The sequence below is a fragment of the Somniosus microcephalus genome, chromosome 3, assembly GCF_052327205.1.
Source record: "Somniosus microcephalus isolate GS21.2 chromosome 3, FLI_Smic_1.0, whole genome shotgun sequence".
NCBI classification, from domain to species: Eukaryota; Metazoa; Chordata; class Chondrichthyes; order Squaliformes; family Somniosidae; genus Somniosus; species Somniosus microcephalus.
In genome coordinates this window covers 41,635,589-41,648,055 of record NC_140989.1, presented here as the reverse complement: position 1 = coordinate 41,648,055, position 12,467 = coordinate 41,635,589, and the positions used below count along the sequence as shown (strand labels likewise).

General features: G+C 45.4%; 1 protein-coding gene across 1 annotated transcript in view; it reads right to left on the bottom strand.

Moving 5' to 3' along the window:
- ryr2a (ryanodine receptor 2a (cardiac)) overlaps window positions 1–12,467 on the bottom strand; it is a 957,985-nt gene that overhangs the window by 166,386 nt on the left and 779,132 nt on the right. The window contains exons 72-74 of the mRNA XM_085980259.1: window positions 8,683–8,742; window positions 6,271–6,405; window positions 4,313–4,425 (exon numbers count right to left, since the gene is read on the bottom strand). Of these exons, the coding sequence (XP_085836385.1) occupies window positions 4,313–4,425; window positions 6,271–6,405; window positions 8,683–8,742 (308 nt within the window). The remainder of the gene's footprint in view (window positions 1–4,312; window positions 4,426–6,270; window positions 6,406–8,682; window positions 8,743–12,467) is intronic.

Below are 12,467 nucleotides of genomic sequence, written 5' to 3'. Positions count from 1 at the left end.
CACCAACCTTCTCCGCAATCAACTGATGCTGCACAGGACACAGGGCATCATCACCCGTGCACATTGCTGCCCGGGACACCACCGATGGACTCACCATGGCCAGGTTTGCTTCACTTAACACTGTACACCCGGGCTGCCACATGATGCAACAGGCTGGCACCACCCCACACCAGCACCATAAAGCATCCCTACAATGTCCAAGCCATTCCTTTCACACTCATCACCATTGGGTTGGGGGGGGGGATGTTATGTCTCACCATTCACTGCAACTCACTAAGCCACTTCCAAAGGTGCACACAAATCCGTCCAAGAATGCAAAGTGTTCAAAATAAAGATTTCCATGTTTGACAGCACATTATCAGAAACTTCACATGAACAATGGCTAAACCACCCAAGTGCCTACCCTTGTATGTTGTTAGTTGGTATGCTTGCAGTAGGATGCAGGTGAGTGTGAGGGGTGGCTAGTGGGATGGGGAAGTGATAATGTAGATAGAGAGGGATGGGTGGAGGTGCAAGGTTAGTTGGTATGAGTAAAGATGTGCAGGAGTAGGGTAGGGAAGGCAGAGTGATGGGGATGTGATGAGTGGCACAGCAGGATGAGGTTGAGTGTGGCTTGGCAGTAACATTTCGTGATCATTGAAAGGTTTGCGCCACTGCAGCCTGGTCCTCCTGACGACACCCCTGCTTGTGTCCTCCTGTGCAATGTGCAACCAGGCTGCGTTGGTCTCCTGGGGAGGTGTCTTCTGCCCATTGGAAGGGAAGAGAACCTCACTGCGTGCTGTGACTTCCTCCATAAGTATATGGAGAGAGTCATGGGAGAGTCTGGGTGCAGCCGTGCACCTTTGTGCAGTGATTGTCAGTGTTTGCAGCACCTCAATGCTTCAGAACACTGACAGCACAACTGTCAAAATGAATGTGGACATGTTCTGGTCACCACACTTTAGGATGTGAAGGTCCTTGAAAGGGTGCAGAGGAGATTTACCAGAATGGTTCCGGGGATGGGGGATCTTTGCTACAAGGACAGGTTGGAGAAGCTGGATTTGTTTTAATTAGAGCAAAGGAGGTTGCGGGGTGATTTGATAGAGGTGTACAAGATTATGACGGGTTTGGATAGGCTAGACGGGGAAAGGCTGTTCCCACTAGTTGATGGTACAAGGACTTGGGGACACAGATTTAAGGTTTTGGGCAAGAGATACAGGGGGGATGTGAGGAAAAACTTCTTTACGCAGGGAGTGGTGAGGACTTGGAACTCGCTGCCGACGTAAGTGGTGGTAGCGGACACATTCAATATTTTCAAGGGGAGACTGGATAGGCACTTGAGGGAAATAAACTTGCAGGCCTACGGGGATAGAGCGGGGGAATGGGACTGACTGGATTGCTCTACAGAGAGCCAGCATGGACTTGATGGGCTGAATGGCCTCCTTCTGTGCCGTTATGACTCTATGGGCTGGATTTTGTGAATGGAGATATGCTGGAGGCGGGACTGCTGCTTGCCAGATCTCAGTCCCGCCTCCATCATGTTCTGGCCAACCAGAGGGATTTTCCCGATTGACTTTGTTAAGCCCGCCCTGCGGGCTCAGCAGGCCAATTAGGGGGAAGTCATTGACAGAGCACGGCAACGTCTGACATGCCATCTGTCAAGACTTCTTGAAAGAAGAAATGGCAGCATTTGACAGCTCTGTGAAGCTGTCAAACACTGGCATTCTGTGTACTGTGTAGTTTGATGAGTCCTTGTGTTCAGGACTCATCAAACCTTTCAACTTTGTAGAAAGCAGATGACTGTTGGTTCGGAGGATCCAACAGCCAGTCTGTGAAATCTAAAACGAAGATGTCGGGACTCCGGAACCACCGTGGCTGAAGGCTGTAGGCAGAAAAAAAGGTAAGTGAACATTTTATAACACTTAACACTCACCTCACATACTTACCACTCCACACTTGCACCCATCACTCACCTCTACATCTCACTTTCAGACCCCTCTGACCCCCGCAGGCCTCCTACTTGACTCCTCCAACCCGACGGGGTTCTCCGAGGTCGGGAAGCCTTCATCTGAAAAGGTAAAATGGCACTAATCCTTTTTTCTGCCTGTTAACTACCTGTTAACAGGCAGTTAAAAGGATTTAATTCCTTTCCCGCCTCGAGGAGACAGGACCCAAAGCAGGACATCTTCCCGCCTCCTGGCAAAAGGACACGGAGGTGGGATGGGGGCGAGTTTGCCATCCGCCCCCACTTTCTGCAACTTTACCGGCAGTCCCACCTCCATACCCGCCTCCTCGGGGCTGACAAAATCCAGCCCCAGGACTCTATGGTCCCTTTAAGGAAATCGGCTGATGACGTGTTGTCAGATGACATCATCAGACCCACTTTCTTTTAATTGGCCAGGAACCTCGCAGGGCGGGCTCAACAAGCCCAATCAGGGCAAAATCACTTGGAGGAGGAGGAGGGATAAAGACGGCTGCGGAGTTTGAGGCCGCTGTCTGCTCCAGCCGCACCAAACTCGCCACGGCTGGCGAAATCTCGGCCTAAGTTGCACTTTCCCAGCATCTCTGTCCTTGCCAACCTCCACTGGCTTCCTATGTCTGAATTCAAAAATCTTTATCCTCCTTTATAAATCCCTCTAAGACCTTGGCCAACCCTAGCACTGCAAACCCCAACAACCCTACATCCCAGCACATTCCCTTGTCCCGCTGTCCATCAGTAGTAGCAGTGTCTTCAGCCGTACTCATTTTCTGGAACTCCCGACCTCAATACCTCTGCATTGTTACTGCCCCCTCTGTCTTCAAAAGCCTCCCCAACACCCATCTCTTCAACAGTGCTTTTGGTTGTTCTGTATCCAGTTCTCCCCTGTGAAGTGCCTTGGGATATTCAGTAAGTTAAAAATGCATGTAAATATAAGTTCTGGTGAAAGGTCATCGCCCTGAAACGTCAACTCTGCTTCTCGTTCCACAGTTGCTGCCTGACCTGCTGATTATTTCCAGCATATTCTGTTTTTATTTCAGATTTCCAGCATCAGCAGTATTTTGCTTCTGTAAATAAAAGTTGTTGTGTCGGCCAAATAAAAATGCACTCTTTTGCAATTTGGAACAAATTCTGCGTTTATTATGTTATGACTAGTTTCTGCTGCTCTGACAAGGACAACCTGACTGATACAAAGAAAGAAAAGAAAGACTTGCATTTATATAGCGCTTTTCACGACCACCGGACGTCTCAAAGCGCTTTACAGCCAATGAAGTAAAGTCACTGTTGTAATGTGGGAAATGCAGCAGCCAATTTGTGCATAGCAAGCTCCCACAAACAGCAATGTGAACACGGCCCGATAATCTGTTTTTGTTATATTGATTGAGGGATAAATATTGGCCAGGACACCGGGGATAACTCCCCTGCTCTTCTTCGAAATATTGCCTTAGGATCTTTTACGTCCACCTGAGAGCGCAGACGGGGTCTCGGTTTAACGTCTCATCTGAAAGACGGCAACTCTGTCAGTGCAGGACTCCCTCAGCACTGCACTAGAGTGTCAGCCTAGCTTTATGAGCTCAAATCCCTGGAGTGGGACTGTGAACCCACAACCTTCTGACTCAGAGGCGAGTTTGCTACCCACTGAGCTACAGCTGACACAGAGGAAATGTAAATGCTTGATACAAGGGGGGGCGAAATTCCCCTCGTTTGCGCCTCCGGTGGGCGTTGATAACGGGGCGCAAATGACTTTTCGCCCCCCGAGGCAATAACTGCGCCTCCCACAAAATTCCGTGGGAGGTTAGCGGCGACGCTAACGAGTATCGCCCCAATCTTCTGCGCCTGGAGATCATGAAGTCATCTCTGGGCGCAGCGCCCCGGGAGAAAGTTTCCCCCTCTCGCCCCGCAGCAGCGCCGGGCGATGTTACCGACTGCTGCAGGGGTCATGAACAGTGAGGCCGGCTGCTCCCGGGGCGCCATTTAAAGGCACGGTGGCCGGCCGACAAGAAAAAAAAAAAATCGCACAGCACTCCCACACCCTGGTACTCCATCAGATGCCAAAATAAACCTGCAGAACTCGCAGCGGGGAGCCCTTCCCTTTAATTGAGGGAAGAGCCCCTGCAACGCGGCAGCACCACACGTGGCGCTGCTGAGCATATCGCCCCGGATCGGGATATTCCCCACCTCTTGCGCGCCAAGAGGCAATTGGAGCGCTTGATTTAGCACTCCTCTTGGAGCAGAAAATGGGAATTTCTCAAATATTTGAAAAGGTTATCGACTGGCGCTAACTTTCCAAACTTTTAAAATTTCTCCCTCAAGTTCTTTTACTGCGGGGGGGGGGAAAAAACAATTAGTTCCTACCGTGGTAAATTATAGAGTGGTGCCATCCTGAAGCAGGCCACAACTGCCCGTTTACGTTGCTTGGACAGCAGCTTGTGCCAGACAGCTTTTTTAGATCTCTGTGGATGCTCAACCTAAAGCATTAAGCACAAATGCAAAAGTTAGTCTTACCATTACAACTGTGTGACCAATTTTAACAGAAAAAGATTCAGTCATCTAAGTTTTAACCAATTCTTGAATTTATACTCATCATGCCCACTAAAATGATATTGTCCAGAGCTGACACACGAGATGACTAGTGTAGTGTACTTGAAATCACATGGTGGGACAGTGGCATAAATGTGTGTTGATATGAAATTCCTTTGTTTGCTGTTATAACAGAGATTTTAGCCCATGAGAACAGCAGTTTTAAAATGGGCCCAACAATGTGGAATTTAGACCCCTTTGGCTTTTCAGCCACAAAAGCAGAGTTTGAGAGGTTATCTTATAGTAGTATATAAAATAGTAAATGCGGTATAGTTTAATCCAGAATACTACGGTGAATTAAACCATGGAAATAGAACAAGGGGACATGGGTTCAAACTAGGCAAAGGTAATTTTAGGACTGATATCAGGAAATTGTTCTTCATGCAGAGAGTAATCAACACTAGAGCCCCGATTTTAACTTGGGGCACGAATGAGCTCGGGGAGCGATAAGCTCGCACGGCCGCACTGACAGAAGCCCTGGGCTATTTTAATCAACGCGCCTCACTACAATATGCCAGGACTGATTCCGCCCATACCTGGCGTCAATGACGTGGTGGCAGGCGGGAAGGAATGGGTAATCCCGCAACAGAGGGTTGCTGTCGGGACCCAAGAATACGGTCAAGTATGTGCGTCGGGAAGGGGGTGGGGTGGGGAGAGGCTCGGCAGGGGGGGTCACAGTTGGGGAAGGGGAGAAGTACAGAGCCGTGGAGGCACAAGGTTTCCTTGTGGGACATGATAGAGCACTCCGACTCTTCCGGGGCCACAACGAAACCGGAAAAAGTTAAATTACTTACCTTCTTGACCCTCTCCTGGGCCTGCTCCTCCTAAGAGGAACCAGGTTTCCATGGCGAGACTGGCACCAGGTGCCGAACATGTGACTGCAGGTTAAAACCTCGTCGGGGTCTGAATGACATCATCAACCCTGACTTTTGCATTTCAAGGAGGCTCTTGCCTGTCTGGGAAAAGATGGCGCGTGACGCGAAGTGGACGTGGAGCCAGTGAGTAGGACGCTGCTCCCCCCCTACCCCCCACCCCACCCTGGCACACACTGTTCTCATTGGGTCTGAGGAATGAACTTCTGCGTAGAGTGGTGAATGTGCAAACCCTGTAATAATTTAAGAAACAATTAGATGCGGCAATGGGGGGATGGAGGGTTGTTTCAGATTGATAAATTGAGATGGGCTGAATAGCCTTCTTCATCCATAAGTAATACAACATTCCCCCTATCTATTTACAGAAAGTAACAATAGATGCAGATGATGGAGTCAATTTTTACTGGCGGGAATAAGACGATTGCGCTCCAAAAATCGCAGTGCTTCCCACTCCTGATACGCCAGCTGCCATTTCCAACCAATCCTGGAAACACAAAACCAAAGCCATTGCCTGTTTCAGGTGGGCACCTCGCTGAGGCATGCAAATTGGGGGTTCTATAATGTACCTAGGACCCAGATGCAATACAAAGGTACCAACAGGCAGAGCCATGTGCTGTGCATGCTTCACTCACTGGTACTAGGCATAGAAAAGTTTAACCAGTAGTCCTTAAAGGGACTACTGCAGGCCTCACAACAATCTTCCCACCCGCCGCCGGCTCTTCCGTATCCCTCTCCTGTGGTTGCCACCACCCCATGCCCCCCACCCCCGGCCCCCCACTTAACCTCTAACATTGTGCCCAGCTCCACAGGATTTCTGTGCATTTGAATTATGAGCAGTTATCCTTAGTAAAGAACACAGACCTGCTCCAAGTGGAAGACCACGTTGGCAATATCCAGCACACGTACCACCGTTTTCTCTGGATCGGACGTATCTTCATTCCTGTTGGGTAGATCTTTGTAAAGGGCCATCTGCCACCTAATGGCAGGATCTTCCAACTGTAGGAAGGGACAAGTGTTAGTGATCACACAACAGCGTCCACAAAGCACCGCAAATTCCTTTGACAATATCTACGCAAGTGTTTTATTATAGCACACACTTAATCCTGTTTAGTTCAGTATACAGTACCTCTAACCCAACAGATGAATAAATGCTTTCAATTAGTACCCTATTGTATTACTCACCCCAATCACTGTTAAAATATAGCCACTTCTGGAGTTTGAACAATTCAAATTTAAACAATAGGTCAGAAAAGTAGGATGAAAAAATACAGAAAACAACTTTATGTACTGTAATACACATCTAGGATTGTTGGGAATGTGCAATAAGGTTGTATTTAATGGCAGCAGTTCAGAAGATATCAGAAGCTATAAGGGTGAAGTTTTGAATGGTTTCTGAATATTATCTGAGCATTGAGATCAAATTAAAGCCTTACACTCGCTCTAAAGCATTTGAAATTGTTTATAACATAATGTAAACAGTGCTAATGTCAAAGAAAAGCTGAAGAGGTTAACTGATTGAAGACTATGAGAAACCGTTATATCATCACTGCAGAACAATACAATCATGGTGATTGCAGAAAGCGGCACATGAAAAAAACCAATCAAAACCTGGGAATGATTACAAAGCAGGCAAGCTCAAGATCTGAAACAAACAGGTAGCATCAAAAACTGCAAAAACAAAATCCAAATGGCATCTGATGGTTATAGAACCCTGAGATAGGATTAAGATTACAGCATGGAGATCACTGCCGCTTTAATCTTTATTTTGTATTGTTCAATTCAAGGGAGTGATTTTATTCCATACTGGAGGTTTTTTGGCACAGGTATTATGTCGGACACTGACGGTCACTATGTATATGCCATTGATACCTGATGATGTCAACACTGAAACATTAACAGCTGTGATGTATTCACTGCAGGTTAATGGAAGGACGTTAGGTGATTTTTTAAAAGTTCGTTCCTGGGATGTGGGCGTCGCTGGCAAAGTTAGCATTTATTGCCCATCCCTAATTGCCCTTGAGAAGTCCAGGAAATTGCACTGTTAGTATTTATATTAAAAAGGGAGCTTATTCAGCAATTTTCTTTCAAAGAGGTATTATAACTTTATGGAGAACTCAGTATACATATTAAAATGCAGTATGAGCTAATGTATTTGCTTAATTTATAAATAGTGTCTCTAAACTGCAACTGATTTCTACATAATGTACAAACTAGGTAAGATACAACACTACAAGCATTGGAGACACAGAAGGCAAACTAATGTACTTGGTATACTGCAAGTTTTGACATGTTTTTAAGGCAATAAGAATAGGCTGACTTGTGTGTAAGAAAAATTCTGATTGGCTAATATCAATTTACAATACGAATGCAAAAGAATCAAAAAGGTATCCCGCGGTATATGTGAATTCTTATCCAAATTTACGGTGTTGTTCTCAAAGCACTGCAGACCAATTATATGCAAAAAGATATAGATGTTATTTATTCATTTACATTTGAACTATAAATAAGACATTTTATAGTGTTAAAATATAAATTCTGATAGCGCGTTCTACTCAGATGCAAGTCTTTTTATAAACATATACATGAAAAGCACAGTTCTATTGCAAAATAAAATTAAACAATAGAACATCAACACCCCACAGAAGATTGGTATCTCATTCTATTGGTAACCAATGCAAATTATTCAGACTTACATGACTACCCTGTATATCTAGAAACAGTTTGTCGCTCCCAAGCAAACCATGCATAGAAGTGGTCCCTTCCTTTTTCAGGCCTTTCTTGGTCTTAGCAACCGACATCTCAAAACGCTTTGACGGGGTCTTTGAGTGTCTCGTCGTGGGCACATGGTCAAACGAAGAGGTTTTTTGAGCGCAGAGAAAGGAGTTTGTTGACTTCTGGGACTAATGCCTAGTGTAATAGAGTGTTTTTGCATGGTCAAACTTTTATGAATGTAAGTGGCTGGCAAATCTGGACCTGAGTTAGTGAGCCTTGAGATGGATTTGGAAGGTTTGTTCTGCATCCATTTCAGAACTATGATCAGTCTCTTCAGCAGTTCCTTGAAATGAAAGGCTCGATACTGAAAGGCGGCATGCAGGCATGCGGGAAGAGAAAGAGACAGACATGTGTGAAATGAACAGGTAAAAGATCTTACAACCAAACAGTGACTGCGATGAAACTTGTACATAGTTCATGCTCTCGCATAGCAGTGCAGTTACACAAATATAAATAAAACAGCAATTGTTTAGCAAGTGGACAGTAACACCAGAAACCTACTTTTCCCTGAAGGTGAAGATTATTGTGAATTATTTCTCTAACTTCATCTTCCGTGTCTTTCTGTTTCAAGAAGGAAAAATAATTAAGTTTCAGCAAACTACCTTCAAAAGAGCCACAAAATCATGTAACTCTCCCATAATTCATCAAAAGAACAGTAACAAGCACTCTATATAGAGCAGCATGTTGTTGTATTTTCCAACGACGTCTTAAAATTCATTTTCCAAAATATTTGTACGAGATGTTTTGGATCATTGAGAGTTACACAGGTCCAACTATTTCTGAGGCACAAGCAAATAACACACCAATTGTCAGTGTGGCAGTCTCCCTCAAGTGTTTGTACGATCATATTAACAACAGGAGTAGTGTGATCTCACCAGCTCTTTCCCCTGTATTATTATTTATCATGTTTCACCCAATAGAACCAGTAGTTATAAATCTAAGCCTAGAAATTACTCTTAATGCATTGTTGCTCAAGATTTTTATGGGCTGAAGTGACCACGCAGGAATGCACTATTTAATATTAGTGGAAGTACTGCGGAATGAGATCTAATAACAACAAAAACTGGAATCCTTTAAAGACGAATTGGCAGTAATGCTGCTGAGTGTCTGTTTAAAGAGGGAACCAGGCACTTAAGCCTTTTAAACAGCATGGCATATCCAATTCCAGCTGTTTGCAGAGCAATTTCCATTGAGAAAAGAACACAAGACGCCAAAGGAAAGTGCAGTTTAAAGACCAGGCCCAGAAAGCTGTGATAGAAAGACTGCGGGAGAAACAAAACATAATTTGTCACACACGATGGCCAACACTTTCGATAAATAGAAGGTTTAATAGACATGGAGCTAGATCACGGAGGAGGTGATGCAGTGCTGGGTACCCACAGGAACTGGGAGGGCATCCAGACAAAGATGTGTGACTTGCAGAAAAGTTCGTGTCAATGGCAGGAGCTCGTCCAAATTTGGAGGCTCCCACAATATTTAAGAATGAAAGGAACACGGTACATTTGAGGGAAAAAGGAGGCTGCAATGACTGGAGATGGCAGCCAATACAAGTTCAGAACAGTATGGTCAGTGTATTCCGCTTCCACGCTCTCCAGCCTGCGATTTTCACCCATTAAAGTTGATGTGCAGAAAATTGCTGTCTGGTGAGCGCAGCAGAAAAACCCTCGCATATTACACTAAAGCCTTTGTCCCATGATATCAGACAAATTGCACAAATGGACTTGTGGCAGGAGATCACAAATGAAATGCGGACTTGGCATTACAGTTAATTATCTGTTCAGGATACATATGTTAAGCGTAGAATAGGCAGGTGGCTGTCCAGTTGATCATCATAGAAATTTACAGCACAGGAGGCCGCCATTCAGCCCATCTTGTCCAGGCCGGCCGACAAAGAGCTATCCACCCTAATCCCACTTTCCAGCACTTGGTCCATAGCCTTGTAGGTTACGGCACTTCAAGTGCATATCCAAGTACTTGTTAAATGTGATGAGGGTTTCTGCCTCTACCACCCTTTCAGGCAGTGAGTTCCAGACCCCCACCACCTTCTGGGTGAAAACATTTCTCCTCAAATCCCCTCTAAACCGCCGAACAATTTCTTTAAATCTTTGCCCCTGATTATTGACCCTTCTACCTAGGGAAATAGGTCCTTCCTATCCTATTCCAATGGCAAAAACCATCACATCATCCTGCACAATTAATAGAGTCATGGCAGAAAGCAAGCAGGCACAGAGACCCAGAATTCAATAGAACATTTCTATGAGGGTGATTTTGTCAATGGGGACGTGATGAAGGCGGGACTGCTGCTTGTTGGGTTTTAGTCCCGCCTCCAACGACGTCCGGCCAACCCACGCTATTTTCCCTTGATTGACCTTGTTAAGCCTGCAGGCTTAGCAGGCCAATTAAGGGAAAACCGGTTACTGGTGACGTCAGCGAGTGACGTTTCATTTGTCAAGAACTTTTGACAGATGAATTGTCATCGTTTGAGAGTTCTGTGAAGCTGTCAAACACTGACAATCTGTCCTCTAAGTTGAGTCCTGGGACACAGGCTTACTTAGAGATCTGTCCTGAGCAGAAAGCAGAAGGCTGATGTATTTGAGAATGCAGCGGCCATTCTGCTTTCTCTGCTGGTGAGGTGAGGGATTCCCGAGACCTGAAGGGATGAAGGCTGGAGGAAGAAGAAAAGGTAAGTAAAGCTTTTAAAACACTTTAGACTCACCTCACACACTTACCTCTGCAAACATGCACCTATCACTCACCTGTACACTGGACATCTCGGCCCCTCCGACTCCCGCAGACCCACGGCTCACCTCGCTGACCCTGGTGAGGTTCACAGCCGTCGGGAAGCCTGCACTTTAGGGCTCAAAATAGGGATTATCTAAAAAAAACTGCCTGTTAACTACCTGCCATACCCGCCTCCCCAGGGTTGGCAAAATCGCTCCCTATGCCACAGTGCAGAGTAGATGAAGATGTTGTGCCATTAGAATCCCAAGGAGCGCACTTGTAGCCAGCCCACTTAACTAATCAACTGCAGAGTCACTGAAGAGCAGTAGTAGGCAATTAGCACAAACTGGCATTCATAGATGGGATTCAAGGAGAAAGCACTGCACCACATCACCAATTACTTTGACTGCACGTGCTACTGCAATAAGAAAACGTTAAACTAATTTAATGAGATGAATTATGAGAGTAAACTGGCAAGAAATACTAAAACAGATAGTAAAAGCTTCTACAGGTATATAAAAAGGAAGAGAGTAGCTAAAGTAAATGTTGGTCCCTTAGAGGATGAGAATGGGAAATTAATAATGGGGAACGGGGAAATGGCAGAGACGCTGAACAAATATTTTGTATCTGTCTTCACGGTAGAAGACACTAACAACATCCCAATAATGGATAATCAAGGGACCACAGGGAGGGAGGAACTAAAGACAATCACTATCACTAAGGAAAAAGTACTTGGTAAAATAATGGGACTAAAAGACAAGTCTCCTGGACCAGATGACCTGCATCCCAGGGTCTTAAAAGAAGTGGCTGCAGAAATAGTGGATGCATTGGTTGCAAAATACCAAAATTCCCAGATTGGAAAACCGCAAATGTAACACCCCTATTTAAGAGAGGGAGACAGAAAGCAGGAAACTATAGACCAGTTAGCCTAACATCTGTCGTTGGGAAAATGCTGGAGTCCTTCATTAAGGAAGCAGTAGCATTGCATTTGGAAAATCATAATGCAGTCAAGCAGAGTTAGCATGGTTTTATGAAAGGGAAATCATGTTTAACAAATTTGCTGGAGTTCTTTGAGGATGTAACGAGCCGGGTAGATAAAGGTGAGCCAGTGGATGTGGTGTATTTGGATTTCCAGAAGGCATTCAATAAGGTGCCACATAAAAGGTTGCTGCATAAGATAAGAGCTCACGGAGTTGGGGGTAATATATTAGCATGGATAGAGAATTAGCTAACTAAAAGAAAGGTGAGTCAGGATAAATGGGTCATTTTCCAGTTGGCAAACAGTAACTAGTGGGTTGCCACAGGGATCAGTGCTGGGGCCTCAACTATTTACAATCTACATTAATGACTTGGATGAAGGGACCGAGTGTAATGGAGCCAAGTTTGTGGATGATACAAAGATGGGTGGGGAAGCAAGTTGTGCAGAGGACTCAAAGGGCTGGATTTTCATTGAGAAGTCGGGTAGGAGGCGGGACTACAACTTTCGGGGTTGTAGTCCCACCTCCATCAAGTTCTAGCCAACCCACGCGATTTTGACTTGATTGACCTTGTTCAGCCTGCCCAGC